The sequence below is a fragment of the Strongylocentrotus purpuratus genome, unplaced genomic scaffold, assembly GCF_000002235.5.
Source record: "Strongylocentrotus purpuratus isolate Spur 01 unplaced genomic scaffold, Spur_5.0 spur5_scaffold_6, whole genome shotgun sequence".
Taxonomy (NCBI): Eukaryota; Metazoa; Echinodermata; class Echinoidea; order Camarodonta; family Strongylocentrotidae; genus Strongylocentrotus; species Strongylocentrotus purpuratus.
This window is the reverse complement of record NW_022145612.1, coordinates 5078860-5097044: the sequence shown is the minus strand read 5'-3', so window position 1 is coordinate 5097044 and position 18185 is coordinate 5078860. Positions and strand designations below refer to the sequence as shown.

The following is an 18185-nucleotide window of genomic DNA, read 5'->3' as shown; positions in this document are numbered from 1 at the left end:
ACACGACATGTTAAAGATGTATTTCTCATTTAATAGTACATTTTGCTTGTCATTGACGTGCTCAAAGTGTTATTAATAATAATGACGATAAAATTAATGATGATAATACAAATATAAGTACTAAAATTACTACTAATATACATTTACTACTATTTTATACTATTACTACTACTCCTACTATTATTATTACTATTACTACTACTACTACTACTACTACTACTACTACTACTACTACTACTACTACTACTACTACTACTACTACTCCTTCTACCACCACTACTAGTACACTACTACTAAGACTACTACTAATACTACTACTACTACTACTACTACTACTACTTATACTACTACTACGACTCCTAATACAAATGTAACGGAAGCAAACAGTGGAACATCTTCGAATCCAACCATCTGACAAGAACTAGTTACCTGTTCTGGTTACGAGGTGTTCGTGAACTCATATATGTTTGTATTCTTTGAAAGAATAAAAGGATTTAAAGTATATTCATTTATTAACATATTCCATTTTCGTTTTTCATGATTTCTGCAAGTTGTTGTTATGTGATAAACAAGGTTGAAGGTATATTTCTGAAAATGTTACATAATTCAAATCACATAGGCGCCATATTGAAACAGTTTATCCGTGAAAAACATCACACCGTGATAATAGAGGAAGAGGAATACGAGTTTTTTTTTTTTTTTATCACGATCTTATTTGTTTTTCAAGCCATGAAACCGGGATTGGAAATTCCCTCCCAGCATGTTCTATTTGAGATGACAAGATGACACCCAGTTATATACAGTCATGTGTACTCACTCAGTGATAAGGGTCTCATAATGGTTTAATAGATTAAGTTATCTCAACTAATCTCATACTTGTGTAATCCCCGAAGATTAGAAACTGAAAAACACACCCCCGTTATAGGCCTTGCATCTCGATTGCCTGATAAGGAAAGAGTCACAAAGCCGATCGAGGTAATTCATTCATTTCGGTTTAGCAAATGATACATCCCCGTTGATTTTTATTGTTGTTTTTGCTTTGAACTCTATTGTCATTCATGTACGACGGACCTCTGGAATGCGGAAACAACTGACCAATACGGCCAAACATAAAGCGTCATATTTACCGACCTGTATTTCCGTATGAGAGAGAAGGAATAAATAAAGCACACGCGCATTGGAACCAGCAATGAAACACATATCATTCTGATCTCCAGCTCGTATCAGTCAGTCCGCAACGCCCGCGATAATTAGGCAGAATGCCCAAATTTACACAGCACCCGGAAGTGCGATAAACCGTCGTATTTCGTGTCCCGCGATTTGCGAGATTTCGTGAGACTTTTGCACAGGTCAACAAACTTTATCACAGCTGCTATGGCTTTTACTGTGCTGCGTAGCATGTAGGGGTAAGTGAATCTCCATACTTTTCTACGTATTTTGATATGAAATTTTCCTAATTTTACCGCATCTAAGTGATTGTAAATATTCATTGAAATGTGTCCATATTTTCCTTCTTTCGTAGGAGGTATTCTGACATTACCTTGCATTTAGCGTGTTCCTGACTGGTATTAGCAATGTTTTTCCCCAATTTTTTGATTTTTCACAAGAAAAATGTTGGCAGAAGTGAAAAAGCGCAGAGTTCGATTGATGCACGATGTATTTTATTAGCTTTTATGGCCATGAAAGTTACACATTTTTCGATTTTCAACCGGAAGTTGTGTGACGGCTACGTTAAAATCACTCATTTTTGCCGATATGGCGCGAAAAGTGTACGTTTCGCCAACATGGCCGCACTTTCGTAGTCATCACCGTGACCGCGTACCGGTCCCATACATAGCCTTTTCTGTACCGATCCGGCATAAAACAAAGCCATATCTGATCTGGGGCCCTCGACTTACGTGTACTATTCCATTAAATTAGCAAGCTCTCTTGATAATATTTATGCTTAATCCATTTTATTTTTACACGAATTTAACAGTTAACTGTGAGAGTTAAACAGTGACTCTGGCGTCTGGTCAGACTCAGATAATTATATTATTAATTTAGGGATTCTCAAACTAGTTTGGTTGTGCCTTTTGTTTTGGTTCTGGTCAACTCAAACTTTACAACCAGCCATAGAAATAAGCAGCATTTCCCTTGTGCGAGTTGTATTATGATTATGAACAAAGCAGAATTGAAACAAAAAGCCAAAGTTAAACACTTACATTTTACAACTTGTGCACATGTGGAAAAATGAAGGGAAAATTTCATGAATTTGACACCTGTAATTTGTTTTCATTAAAAACAATTTTTTAATGCAAGCAGGTTTTGTCTACCATAAATTGACAGCTACTTTCATCAGATCTTTTAAAATCCCCATACCTGAACTAAGCAATTTTATATTCCTTCTTATCATTTGTCATTTGCCAGGACCGAAGAATACAAGAACAGCTTCTATCCTCGTAATGGAATCAACTACGAGCCGGCAGCCACCATCATCAAAGTCAACATCAGCCAAGTCTTTCCATACCAAAGTTTGGAGCTACATGCAGAATGACCACTCAGCGCAGCTGTACACAGGCGGGCTAGAGCGTCGATGTGGCTCTACTTCATCTAAAAATTAGATGATGTCTGCAACCAACTGTATTTTTATGAGCACCTTTTTATTTTTATTTTTGAACTCTGCACCCTCAGTTGTGATGTTTGTTGACAGTTTGCGATGCCACGGAAGTCTGGACGTATATAACAATTGGTCCTGTCCAGTACCACCTTAGATGTAGATGTTGTTGTTTTTCTGACGGATGCACTCAACCATCGAACTTGCGGAACATTGACAACAAATTAGCTAAGACACAGACTTCACACATCAGTCTCCATTGCATTCCTGAATCAGCGTTTGCTAGACTTCACATACATGTAGGAACAAACAATCTTGAAAGCGGAGTTTGGGAGAAGGACAAGAAGGATTTTGTTCAGCTTATTCTTTCAGTAAAAGAAAAATCCATTTCAAGTGATTACATTTTTGTATCTCTGATAGTGATACTTCGAAGGTGGGATTCCTGAGCTTTACATGAACAAAGCATTTATTATAATAAAAAACTGATTGAACTGTCACCGTTATACAATTTAACGATGTTTTACTCGGATAATACTTTTATTCTCAGTGACACATGTTATGCAAGTAATGGTCTCAAGCAGGGTAAAAATTAGTACTTATTTTTCGGGGGCTACTTTTCAAGCTTGCCTGCGTAAAAATAACACTCTAAAATTTGTTTTGCATTGAACTTTATGCAAATTTATGGGGGCTCTTTTCTGATCTTCGGGGGCTCTTTTGGGCATTTCGGGGGCTATTTCGTCCTGAGCCCGTGTATTTTTTTCACTGGTCTCAAGTTCTCAACATACAAGTCAAAGTCAGTTTATAAATAAAATATGAATATTATAAAATGGAAATATTATTCCTAGTCCAATTTCATTTATAATTATTTATCATTAGTAGGAGTCTTAATAATATATTTTGTGTTTAGCCGGCTATGGTGATGATGACGATGGCAATGATCATGATGGCTATGGTGATGACGGTGATTATGATGATGGTGATGGCTATGGTGATAATACTGACGGTGATTATGATGATGGCAATGGTGATAATGCTGACGGTGATTATGATGATGATGGTGATGGCTATGGTAATAATGCTGACAGTGATTAGGATGATGATTATGATGATTGTGATGGCTATGGTGATAATACTGATGGTGATGATCATGATGGCTTTGGTGATTATGATGATGGCAATGGTGATGGCAATGATCATGATGGCTATGGTGATAATGATGATGGTGATGGCAATGATCGTGATGGCTATGGTGATAATGCTGACGGTGATTATGATGATGGTGATGGGGATGATCATGATGGCTATGGTGATGATGCTGATGGTGATTGTGATGATGGCAATGGTGATGGCGATGATCATGACAGTGATTATGATGGTGATGTTAATAGTGGTGATGGTGATGATAATGATCGTGATGGCGATGATGACTTTGATGATTGTGATACTGATGTTGAAGGTGAAAATTAAAATATTATTAATTTTATTTGCGCCCTTTCAAACCACCACACATTAAAAATGTTATCCGATAGTCATTACCATACAAACAAAAACAGAAAATAAATGATCAGATATATATTTTGCGGGTCACTATAAAACAAAAACAAACAGAAAAGAGAATAAGGGAAAGAATTTTGTAATTATTTTATTTTTTAAAAATACACATGAACTGGAGTTACATAAATTGACAAAAGAAACATCAAATAAAATATTACTATCAAAGAATGCCTGGGGATTACCAAAATAAATTGATGTTTAAGGCTCTTCTCATGTCATTGATTAGTCCATGGTTTACAATTTAAATAAAAACACATTTCAGAACTTTTACAACCAACCGCCTGCAATACAGCCATGAAATTTAAAAGCAGGGATGGGAACAATCATATTTTCATTTTTCAATGACAATACCAATGCCAATCGCTTCCCCCCCCCCCCCCCCCCCCCCCCGAAAGTTTGTATTTTCACAAATATACATTTGAGAAAGAAAATGTATCTTCTTTGTTAAAATGATATCAAAGCCTGGCCAAAAATGACACATAAAGACACTTAAACCCTTCCCACTGTCCCCTATTCATTCTAGAGGTGGTATTCTATAGTGTACTTGATTGTACTTGAGTGCGTATCCGCATCCAACTTGTACTCTGCAGCTCTGTAGACTTCTATTATTAAGTAGCGCATAAGTATGATACACAATAATGAGTATATGGGGCAATACAACACCTCTACGTCCGGGGGTTACGCACCAGAGTCTAATACGTGGATATCCCTAATCACCGTCTATCCTCCGTGCGTGTTCATGTACAGCGCACGGACACAGAACATCGATAATCGACGCAAAGCTAGATTTAACGTAGTATCCCCCGGTTGGCACATGACGTCATACTCTGATGACCCACGCATATCGTCTGTGTCACCGCTGTTGAATATGTTGGAATGAACATGGTGTTGTATTTACCGTGTTCCTGACTGGTATAAAGAAGTAAAATAAAGGAAACAGTGATGGTTTGAAAGTTTGTATATTTATCATCACAATGAACCAAATTACTTTTTGATGCAGTAGCGTTTTCATATATTTTTTTAATGCTGCATATCATTAAGTTGCTATGTTTTTTAGACTGTTTTAAATGCTCTTTTTAGAGCATGTTAACGTTAAAAAAATATCTTGATGTTTTGTAAAGATGGATTATGTGGTCTATCTTCTTTATATTAGTACATAAATGAAAAAAATCCATAGAGAAACATTGATGTAATCGTAATTTTCATGTACCAATGTTTTCTGCTTAATGTCCGTTTTTACCGTACATAGCTTGCATACGACTTGTGTAAATACGAGCGAATTCGCGGACGCTGCGGACTGACTGGTATGGCGTAGGAGGAGAAACTTGGGCATAAGATGGGAAAAAGTGGAGAAATATAAAAATGTCAACGGAACTGAGCTATTAATGTGTCCTGACAACGAGTGATTTGAGCATTCAAACGTTCTCCAGCTCCTGCAATTTGTGCAAATTTACGTGTACGGTCAGATGATAGCTCTCAATCGGATTTATTATCTTTCCTTCAAGAGTCTAAACCCTAATCTCACCGTCCGACTACATTATTATGATTCTAGCTCCTCCTTTTCAGACAGATTTCAGACAGAGGAAGATTGGAATGGATCTAGCCCGGATGATTATCTTGAATCCGTCGTCGCTTGACTAGGGCCAGGAAATCTCTAGGATTTGGACTGATTTTTAGGATTGTCTTTCGTCATTGAAACACTCAAGATGAATTCGATTGTGATATTGTCGGCACATTATAGGGTCAGGATGATGTTCTATTTGTTCATTCTTTCCTCGAGCTTGATTAATTATATCTTGGCTGATTCTGGTGAACATGAAAGTGCAGCGTAAGTACATCCTGGAAGTTAAAATTCGTTACTTCACCGACTAGTAATTGTTTATTGAAAGATTGATGGAACCTTGGCACCTACATACATACAGTAATTTGAAGAAGTTTTAGCTCTTATAGAAAAAGAAGGGGGGAATCAATGTACATTCATGCACATGGACTTTGAAAACAAAAATCTACAGAAAACAAATTAATTCGAATTTGAATCCCTATGGCACTCAGTGGTATTCGTATTACTGGTAATTTGTTATCGAAAACTAAACAAAGAAAGATGAAATTCAGTGCACTAAACAATGTGGGAAATGATGATTGCTGTTGTAAATTTGTCATATTGACAATGCGGTCGGAAACAATTCTTAATTTCGAGAGGGGTAAAGCTCTAAGAGTTACAACAGTACTTTGAAGAAGTATCAGATCATAGCTCATGATTTAGTGGTATTGTTATCTAGCCTTCACTATTTAATTGAAGAATCGTTATATTTTCTTTTCACTGCCCCATTTTGTTCTCCCCTAACCCCATCTTAATTATTCCCTCTCTGTCTCTCTCTTATTTCTCACCACCATAAGCTTTGTACCAACCAAAATAATCTTCTCCATTAATTTCTACCCCCTGATCTCTCTCTCTTTCTCTGTCTGTCTGTCCCTTTCTGTCTGTCTCTCTCTCTCTATTATATATTTCTCTCTCTCTCTCTCTCTCTCTATCTCCCTCTCTCTCCCTCTCGCTCTCTCTTCCTTTCTCCCTCTCTTTCTCTCTCTCTCTATCTCTCTCTATCTCTCTCTCTCTCCCCTCTCTCTCTACCTATCTCTCTTACTCACTCTCTCCCCCCCCCTCTCTCTCTCTCTATCTCCCCCCTCTCTCTCTCTATATATATATATCTCTCTCTTCTTCTCACCACCAAACGCTTTGTACCAACCAAAATAATGTCTTCTTCTTCTTCTGATTAAGTCTGCCTCCTTATTTTCTACCCTCTCTCTCTCTCTCTCTCTCTCTCTTTCTATGTATGTCTCTCTCTCTTTTTTAAATTTTTTATCTATCTCTCTCTTCTTTCTTACAAACATAAACTTTGTACCAACCAAAATATATATTCTCCATATACTTTCTACCCCTCTCTCTCCTCCTTTCTCCCTCTATCTCTCTTTCTATCTCCCACTCTCTCTCTCTCTTTCTCTGTCTGTCTCTCTCTTCTGTCTGTCTGTCTGCGTGTCTCTTTCTTTCTGTCTCTCTTTATCTATCTCTCTCTTTTCTTTCTCAAAACCATTATCTTCTCCATTACCTTCTATTCCCTTTTCTATTCAGTTTCCATGGATACTGAACCGCTCATATTCCGCAATGAAATACACATTGATGTTGTATTGCCCTTTGCGACCGACTTAAAAATCTTAAAAACTACGTTCGGCTTTAAAAACAAGTTTTTTTTAGACAAAAAATGTTTAATGAATACTAAAAATTAGTATTTTGTTTGTTTAAATGGGATATAAATGCATATTATTCCAAAATTCTCACTCGTCTTCTGCCCTAGTTTCGAAATCCTGCGAGCGTAAACAAGTACGTGTATACCATACACTGCACCAGCTAGAAACCAGCGAAATTTGGGCGACGTTCCCAATTTTTTTTTTTTGGGGGGGGGGGGGGGGGGGGGGGGGGGGTGGGCGACGGTCACTGTTTGGAGGCCGGGAAAAAAAAAAAAAAATAAACAAACAAAAAAGATTTTCGACCGACCGACCCAGGTTTTTGCACCTAAAGGTCAATACAACAACTTTTTTTTAGGCTTTATATAAATTAATTAATGTGATAGTTTTCTGCTGTCTCGTCATCCAGGTTGCACTTATTTCCAGGGGCTATAAAACGATCATCGGCCCTAGTGAGTGGATGTCATTGCAACTGTACGTCAAACAACTATGATGAATTGTCAAATATTGGTAAATATACACTGTTCTAACACCACCACCCCCTCTCCGCCTCTCATACTCATCCACCAATACATACAACCCTGATGCACCTCAAAATATTCCGTATGCTGATGTTGATAAAATGTTATTTAGAAATTCATACAAGAAAACAAATTACCGCGTGACTTATTTTCACAAATCAAAATGACATAATGGATGAAGACAAGCACCTAGAAAATATATTGAAAAGGGTACATTCCTTTAAATTCAAATAAAATAATTTGTTTGCAACTTCTGAATATATGTGTTCAAGCATACCAACTTTCAGTTTCATTTGCAATTCTAAATGGTGCATTCACATATATTTCCATATCAAATACGCGTGTATTTCTTTAGAAAATATTTGTTAAATATTTATATTGACTTGATTTAATTCATAGATCTCTATAATTATATATAAATATGTCTGGTAAATAATTGTGTTTTCTATATGGGAGAAGTGGAGAAACTCTTATTTAAAGACTATTTTTTCATTAAAATGATTTGATCAGTCACACTGCTAGAGTAATCTGTTCGTCTATCATGTAATAGAGCACTGAACACTGCTGAATGAAGATGACAGTTATAGAAGTCGCACAGGACTTTTTACTCCTCCAATTCGATCAAATGTATCAATTGTAGTGGACCTTGTGCCCGACCTTTTGAAACAAGAAATCTGCCTGATCGGGTTATTGCATCTCACATATGAAAATTAAATAGATGTCCTTTTGTATCACCTTTTTTCCAGGTTTCTTTTCATGTCAGTCGTCTGGTTGCATCAAATGTGCTCCAACAAATTACGATGTTTGTGTTTCCGCCTTCACTGACAGCGAAGGCAACCAACAGTATGGCATGTATGTATGTCTTACAAACCAACAACAAGCAACAGCCATGTGCCTTTATAGTCTTCAGATACCTCACTTTATCTGCGAAAATACGTGAGTTGATTCTAACGGTTGTACGCGGTAATTCCCTTAACTATTTGAATTCCTAACTTGAACCCCGGGCATGAACCCTGGATCCCACACTTTAAGTAACCCTTAACCTGACGTAATCTAACACCCAATCGCAACCGTAACACTAACCTTATACTTTTGATGAAACAAAGTCCGGAGCAGTTGTCGCCGAGCAAATGTCTGAACACCGATTCAGACATCCTAATGATGAATTTGTTTTAATACTAGTAATGCATTCTTATGTGACGGTCATGCCACTTCGACATTATTACCCCGGTTACAGCACATAAGGTACCCATTCACATTTGGGTGGAGAGTAATATATTATCAGAGGACGCGATTACCAGGCTTGGATTGGAACCTTCCACCTCATGTTTCAAAGTCAAGTGAATGAACCACTCTACCACAACACCTCTCGTATTGATTCGATGATTCATTAAATATAAATGATATCGTATCCATACAGGCCGACCTTGGCTACCATGATATTATGAAGAAGAAACAAATTCAATTATATGGAGACTTGACAATTCTCTCCGCTTAAATATTCTTTCTTTCTTCTTTTTTTTATAGAGATAACCAGTACATCGAATGTCAGTATGAAAGGGGAAATGAGGAATCACTCTGCACATTTAAAGCGCCGACTAGTAAGTTTAAATGCTCTGTGAATCCCATACATACAAAAGTAGTCTTGCTTTAAACTCATTAAAATCTCTCATGAGCAGCAAATACTATCATTTCATTGAATGGTCTGGTGAAGACATTCAAGTTGATATTCAGATGTTCAGACCATACCACATCTAAACTACTATTTTAGGAATAGGGATTTTCATAACCAAACTTCAATGGTAATCATCTTAATATTTTAAGAAACATCGATCTCCAGTCCAAGGGATGGTTTAGTTTTGTTGCAGAGCGCGCTACACGAAATGTTTTTTGTGAGATATTGAAAAGCTGAGTGTCAAATGTGAAAGAACGTCTACGATTCAAATTACAAAATATCATCTTTGTTTTATTAAAATCGGTTCAGAGACGGCTGAAATATCCATAAATATAACGATGTCTAATACTTGTGGTGCCCCACAAGTATTCGATAATAAGAACTAGCCGTTGAAAAAAACGAGATAGCGGCTTATACATTTTATTCCCCCAAATGCCGATATTGGCTTTTTCGTGTTGGTTATAATACGCACAGCCAGCCGGCCCGTGTATCGTAATTGTTAACTAATTAATTAATTAATTAACGATCACCGCATTTATTTGAAAGTGGAGCTGAATGGGTATGATTGTATTGGCTTAATTCACACATTTTGGGGTCTAAAATTACCTTCATAGAAATTGTAGGTCCTAGAAGAGCACTAGGAATGTCATAAATAAGAATAAGAGCAATAACCATGCACTTTGAAGGCATTTGCGGTCTGAAACAAGAACTCAAGTATCCCTTTAAATGTGATGTTCTTTTTCAATCAATGATTCTAATGATTAGAAACGGTCGCTGATGGCTGCTATCCGCTCGCTCCTTCTTGTCCGGATAGTTCGAGGGTTTGTTGTGAGAGTGCACGTGACTGCAGTTGTCTATCAAACATCGTCGCTCCCAGCTCGGATATCTGCTTGCAGAAGTCTGTAGCCAACGGTTTGTGGGGTTCATGCGAGTGTGACGCGTACACTAACAACGGATCGCCGGTTTGCGGAGCATGTGGCGAGTGCTACGATGACGACGAAGATGATGACAGGTGAGGAATAAAGTGGATTTTTGTTTAATACAAAAACATTAAATAATATAACAATTTCCATAACAAGGTCATATAATTTAACACAAACTTATCGTGCAGAGGAAGGAGGGACTGGAAACCTTTCAAAAAAGAACGAAGAAATGAACACAATCGCTAAGGCTTTCAATGAATCAATCAAAGAGAACTTCCAGTACCTTATATCATTGCCTATACAAATGTTCGGATTATGAAATATGTTATTGTACGCCTAAATGACCGTACATTTCTTTAGGTGGTGTACGAGAATATTTCTTATATTTTGAAAAACTTTGCGATCGTATTAGTTTCATGTGATGATAAAGATCAATTTCAGATTTCTTTGCATAGCCTGTGTCAACGCACTGTTACATGGGTTTGCAATAAACCTTATACCTCACTTTACCCCCACCTTAAGCATAGCTGTGCAACGGGAGCACTACTCCCCAATCGAAATGACCCCCCCCCCCCCCATAAAAAAGGGGGTGAGAGGGAAGGGAGAATAAATATATTAGGAGTGGTTACGATTGATCCATTATATTCCAAAAGTTTTGCAAAGCTGCCTCGCAATTTCATCCACGCCACGGTGATATTTAAAAATATATACAAATAAAATATAATAACGTGTTGATGGAAGTATTAGGAACAGAATGAAACCGATATAACCTATGAAGGGTATAAATAAAGCATGATGAGTATCATTTTTATTTTCTTTTTGCAGTACTCCAGATGACACAAATGGTGCTTCAGGCAAGAACCCTAAAGGTGAGAGTCTACATCACTGTCGATACGACTATTGATAAGACCAAGAAGTTAGACATATGACACAATGCGCGAAAGTTTGTTAATAAAATGGAATGTAGGGCTGTGATGAAACTGAAGCATTACATCATGTTTGTAATGCACACGTAACACGTCAAACTATACATGTATATATTGCGCGCCTTGGGTGCTATAATAGTCAAATATATGAGCTATATATATATATATATATAATTTTTTTATCCATTTTTATTATTATTACTATTATTATTATTATTATTATCGATATCATCATTATTATTATCGTTGTTATGATTAAAATTTTTATAATTATTATTATTACTAATATTATCATTATTATTCTAATTATTATTATTATTGTTAGTATTTTATTATTTGCAGTGGTATTATTGTTATTTTTATTATTATTATCATTATTTTTGTTTCTTGATTTATGTTTGAATCCTAACAAAGCTATTATATGTCTAGATTTTTAAATGAACAATAAAAAGGGAAAAATGAAAGAAAAATAAAAACAATCAAACAAACAAACAAACAGAAAAACGCTCGATTAAAATATAGAGTTCCCTTTTTACCCCCTTTCTATAAAAAAACATATAGATGGTGACCGTTTCCCAACATGCCTTTTGACAAGCATTCCTTCCTGTTATTGTTACAAAACTTGCATGAATCAGTTATTTAATAAAGTGTCCTCTTTCTTCTAAATAAGGAGGTGATGGAGTAGGTGATATCGGTGGGTTTGAGGAATCACATCAGGATCCCATGAAGATTGCCGGCGTAGTCGTCCCCATCGTCGCCATCATTGTCTTTCTCGTTGTCGCTATGCTTGTAGTCTGGAGGACTGGAGGAATTCCAAAATGGTAAGAGAACAAAAAAAAAACCTCAGAAGCAGAAGTCTTTTACCCCATATCATTTAGCAAAGAGTTCACGCCCTTCTTCCTCTCAACCGATTAACAGCAACATTACCTTGATGATAATGAAGTGAGAATATGTTTCAGAACGCATGGTTAATACAACACCATAAATTATGTACGATTTGATATAAATACAAAACAGTGTTTTGATGAATATCATTGCTTTACAAATAAAAAAAAACTCTACGAAACTTTATCCGAAATAAAAAAGTTTATCATTGTCAAGGGGGAGAAGAGGGGAGAGACACATTGAATTCCCAAGCATTAGTAGTCACAAATAAACAATTGATATTATAAGGGAGGAAAGGCAACATTTGCTAAAGCTTTACATGTTTTAGTTTGCTGAGATTTGTTATGTCCATTATTAGCTTTAGATTAAAAGTCAATTTCCATCTTGCTCGAGCCAATCTTTAATACACTTAAATTATGATAACAAAATAATTCATGCTTAAGTGTGTTGATTTTAGTTTTCCATCAAATCGTGACATACTTCAAGTTAATCATTATTTTCTTTAAATGATTACAGCATGAAGAGAAGATGTATATGTACCTGCGAAGAAACGGGTTCTATGAAAGGTTAGTAAAGTTAAACGACATTTTTGGTTTCTAACAGAAATCTGAGAATTATCAATTCAAATCGCTGAAATGATGTGGAACGATGTAAATTCAGATAACTGAACTTTACGTTTCAATATTTAAACATAACAACAACTCTAAGGACACTGGCATCAAGCCATAAGATTACTGGGCATGCAGCTTCTGTGATATTTGTCAATTATGCTTCTGTATAATGTAATTGTTGCGTCATTCCGCATTTCGTTTGTTTCTTTATTTTCATGTTGACAATGTTAAACGAATTTCATTCTTATATCTTCCCTATTTCGATGATATGGCCTTAGAACTACCTGTGAAGCGATCACCCAGCGGCCCGGACCAAGAAAACCATTACGAAATTGAGCCCAACGAGGAACCGCATTTCTACGCAGGTGTCCGTAACATAGACTGTACCAACAGGTCAGAACAGGATGGACCCCTGACCAACGCTCAAGAAGACACCAATGGATACCTATGGTATCGAGGAGAGGGATCATCAAAGAAAGATTCATCAGACCTTGATCAAAACAAGAAAGATCCAGGAGACGGCCTGGTCTATTATGAGCTAGAAGAAACCAAAGAAAATCTGGAAGACAAAGCAGTGACTGATACAACACCTGAGTATCTTGAATTTGATTTGGATGACAAGCCGAAGGCAGCTAAAGAAGAAACGCAACCTCAAGAGACAGTGAAGTCGACGGGGCAACCACAGATTCAGGATAGTCCGGTAGTAGACGTGGCCGAGGAGGATTGTCAGTACGGGAAACTTGACCGTAGTCCCAACAAATCAGGACACCTCAAAAGCCACCCTAATCCTCCAGGAGATGACGAGTATGGACACCTAGAACCTGTGAACAGTGATACAGGAGATACTCCAGGGTGTCCTACAGCAGAGACGTATCAGACCCTGGACAGGAGTCCAATGATGAAGCCAGTTGATGAGAGCTTGAAGGTGGAGAGCGGTGCAGAATATGGACAGCTTGATATGACTGAAGCTGAACAGCTTGCAGCGCCATCTAGTGACGCCCCTCTCCCCGAGACAGTAGATCCTACGCGAAAGAGAACGCCGGATGATATGCCCCCGAGTAGTGAGGAAGTGTATGGGACTCTTTAAGGATTAAATTGAGTTCTAATCATAATGATCACATTGTGAAAGAAATCTGGAAGCAATTAGGAAAAGCTGATATTTACGTATTACATAAGAATATACATTATGTTAGGTTTTGTAATTATCATGATAATAAAATAACGCGCACTCATGCTGAAAGTCACTTGCAGTGCACACTAAAGTGTGAGTTTATGGGACTACACATATGTGACATGGAAGTTTGGTCAGAAACGTTCATATTTCCCCCCTCATATCCCCTCATGTTTCATATATGAGGGTATTTGATGAGCAACCCCTCAAAGGGGACATTTCTATTATGATATTCTTCCAAACAAACATTGAAGAACAAGAAATTTGAGATATTTTTGTTCAAGTACCTTCAACAAAACTCAACCTTTTTAATCAATATCTATTCCCATTCCTGCATCATTCAATACACATTTCTTGTAAACATTTTTGTATTTCACATGTCTTTTATGAGGCCAAGGTTGTCGGAAGTACTCCGAAAATAGAAAGGGAATGAAAAATGGTTTCTGTACGTGACATTTAAAATGGAAATATTCATTCGTGTATTGTATATGTTCGTTGATTTATTTCCTTGTTGAAATGTAGGCCTATGTCTCAAGTTTGTGCATAGCAATGTAAATTTTGTTTATGTAGTTCTGATAAAGAGTAATCCCTTATACATCCCTTCGAAGTGCCCCGTTTATTCTTAAATTTCCTGTTATTTCCACTGTGAGTGTTTTCATCACTTTCAGCTAATATACATGTAGCTCACACCATATTGTCAGGTTAGTCATATCTTATCATTCTTCATTATGATTCAAAATGTAATTAAATGGAAGTCAATCCTCTTTTGAGGAAGTTAGTCTGTTTTATACTAATATTTCATAAAATACACATTTTCTAGTTGTATGCACTGCTGGGCGAATCCATGCAATGTTTCTCGTACGGCATGTGTCTTTTATTATCTTCATATTATCATTAACTGATGACGGTGATGGCGAAAGAACAATAAGTCAATGGTTATCTTTATATATTTTGTTCATGTTTGGATGAAATAAAAGGGAAAAAAGAATTACTGTGCAGGACCAATTAGAGAAGCGAATCGCCCGACTGACAAATGCCAGAACCTAATAAGGCGCACCCCCTACCCCTGTCCGAAGTTTTGCACAATGTGTTTAATGGCAAAGATATTCATGAAAAAGTATATTTTTGCATCATCAAAATATGTCCCCCAAAAGACGGTTTATAATCAATAGCTCAGTCCACCAAATTGTATTGGCTGGTTCACTTCTATTTGCTTGTACTATCTTCGTCGACATTGAGGTATGAGAAGAGATCATCTTTAAATTAAGTAAGATTAGATTTTGACCAACATCATCATAGTATAAGAATCAGTGATGATGTATTCGACTTATTCAGATGTGAACATGCTGTCGAAGTTCAGATCGTACACTCTCTATGTAATGAGTTGAAGTACAATGCACTTCGGAGTCATACTTAAAGTGACTCGGTAACATTGTCTCAGATTCTGAAACGAAATCATGGATTTAGCTCATGCTGCAATGACAATTATAAATAGTTAGGTCAGTCAGGAACCCCATGACTTGTACAAGCCGATCGCCTGTCTGATTATCAAGATATTGATGATTGGAAATCGAAATCAAATTTTGAGTTTCTAAAGGTCTTTATAACGCTACAGTCTTGGGAAAAATGAGTATAGTAAAACCGGTCACTCGAAGACTTTTACTTTTTTGAGGCACTTCATGATCATTTTGAAGCGCATTTTTTTAGGGCTACAATATCACAGACACTGATAACACGTAGGGCCATGCATCTCAGATTTAACATTGTTAAACGATCCCTTTAATATGACTCATTCTGTTTAGAGTGGCATCCATACTAAAAAAAACACTTTAGAGGGGCTTTAAGCTGTTCTTTAGTATAAATAAGGAAATGATTTTGTGTGGAAACATTAAACGCGCGTGATACTTTAAATAAGGAAGGAAGATCACAATTCTCTGTCTAAAACTGTTGTTTGAAACATGAAACCACAAATTTGTTTAAAATAAAGTAATTCGTATTCACATCCCACTGGATTATTATAGTATTGTGTATTCATAGTTTTTGTCTAAGATATGATAATTTGATTAGAAATTTAATGGAACTTTCTATTTTTGCAAATAAAGAAACAAGATGTCATGCAATTGAATTCACTACCTAGTCAATAATTTAGCTAGAAATTAAAAATAAAATGCTTTAACTGAGCGCAAGATAGGCTGTATTATGTGAAAGGTGACTTATTTCGTCGTAATAATTTTCTGATTCAACACGTTTGGGGGTCTTAAAATACACATTGTATCTATGTACATAGTCCTTTACAATGACATTTTTTGTGCTGTGAGGATCGATATCAGGTAAGATTATTAGGATAATAAAGCGATGGCGGTTGGTAACGATTTTAATTTTGTTGATAATGATGATGATAAAGATAGGATGATGATGTTGACGACGACCGTGATAATAATTATGATTATGATGATGAGGAGGAGAAGGAGGAGGATGACGATGATGAGAATGATACTAAAGGTGATAATGGTGATAAGGATGAAGATGAAGATGATAATAATGATGAGGAGGAGGAGGATGACGGTGAGAATGATAATAAAGGTGATAATAGTGATGAGGATGATGATAAAGATGATAATACTGGTTATGAGGAGGATGACAATGATCAGAATGATGACACAGATGGTAATGATGACGATGATGATGATTATGATGAGGATAATAATGATGATGAAGATGATAATGATAATGATGAGGATAATAATGATGATGATGAGGAGGAGGATGGTGACAATGAAAGTGATAATAAAGAGCCTGGGAGGTTACTTGGTTGTGATAATTAAGATGATGACGACAACGATTAAAATAATGATTATGATGATGGTGATGACGTTAATAATTTTATAGGTAGTTACAGTTTTAATTTTAGCAACATGTGTATGGTCTAGCTCAACTTTATTTGAAAAGTTGCCAGGATTGTTTCGTCATTATTTTTAGATTCAGTATCCACTGTCCAGCTACCCCTGTCCAAAGTTTTGTACAATGTGTTTAATATCAAAGATATTCATGAAAGAGTATATTTTTGCATCATCAAAATATGTCCCCCAAAAGACGGTTTATAATCAATAGCTCAGTCCACCAAATTGTATTGGCTGGTTCACTTTTATTTGCTTGTACTATCTTCGTCGACATTGAGGTATGAGAAGAGATCATCTTTAAATTAAGTAAGATTAGATTTTGACCAACATCATCATAGTATAAGAATCAGTGATGATGTATTCGACTTATTCAGATGTGAACATGCTGTCGAAGTTCAGATCGTACACTCTCTATGTAATGAGTTGAAGTACAATGCACTTCGGAGTCATACTTAAAGTGACTCGGTAACATTGTCTCAGATTCTGAAACGAAATCATGGATTTAGCTCATGCTGCAATGACAATTATAAATAGTTAGGTCAGTCAGGAACCCCATGACTTGTACAAGCCGATTGCCTGTCTGATTATCAAGATATTGATGATTGGAAATCGAATTCAAATTTTAAGTTTCTAAAGGTCTTTATAACGCTACAGTCTTGGGAAAAATGAGTATAGTAAAACCGGTCACTCGAAGACTTTTACTTTTTTGAGGCACTTCATGATCATTTTGAAGCGCATTTTTTTAGGGCTACAATATCACAGACACTGATAACACGTAGGGCCATGCATCTCAGATTTAACATTGTTAAACGATCCCTTTAACATGACTCATTCTGTTTAGAGTGGCATCCATACTAAAAAAAAACACTTTAGAGGGGCTTTAAGCTGTTCTTTAGTATAAATAAGGAAATGATTTTGTGTGGAAACATTAAACGCGCGTGATACTTTAAATAAGGAAGGAAGATCACAATTCTCTGTCTAAAACTGTTGTTTGAAACATGAAACCACAAATTTGTTTAAAACAAAGTAATTCGTATTTACATCCCACTGGATTATTATAGTATTGTGTATTCATAGTTTTTGTCTAAGATATGATAATTTGATTAGTAATTAAATGGAACTTTCTATTTTTGCAAATAAAGAAACAAGATGTCATGCAATTGAATTCACTACCTAGTCAATA

At 36.3% G+C, this 18185-nt stretch overlaps 1 protein-coding gene and 1 long non-coding RNA gene across 3 annotated transcripts; both read left to right on the top strand.

The window, feature by feature from the left end:
- Window positions 1-1214: 1214 nt before the first annotated feature.
- LOC115919411 lies at window positions 1215-3429 on the top strand. Its single transcript, XR_004061840.1, has 2 exons — window positions 1215-1406; window positions 2410-3429. It is a non-coding gene; the product is annotated as an uncharacterized LOC115919411 (long non-coding RNA).
- A 2028-nt stretch (window positions 3430-5457) lies between these two features.
- Window positions 5458-16384, top strand: LOC105439613. Of its 2 annotated transcripts, none has more exons than XM_030972882.1 (9): window positions 5458-5978; window positions 7800-7900; window positions 8658-8847; window positions 9439-9512; window positions 10352-10598; window positions 11335-11378; window positions 12109-12256; window positions 12837-12886; window positions 13210-16384. In XM_030972882.1, exons 1-9 carry the CDS (start codon window positions 5857-5859, stop codon window positions 14016-14018), a joined length of 1785 nt encoding a protein of 594 aa, XP_030828742.1. In that variant the 5' UTR covers window positions 5458-5856; the 3' UTR covers window positions 14019-16384. The 2 variants fall into 2 exon arrangements, with proteins under 2 accessions (XP_030828742.1, XP_011667093.2); XM_011668791.2 differs by having other exon boundaries at window positions 12106-12256.
- Window positions 16385-18185: the final 1801 nt, after the last annotated feature.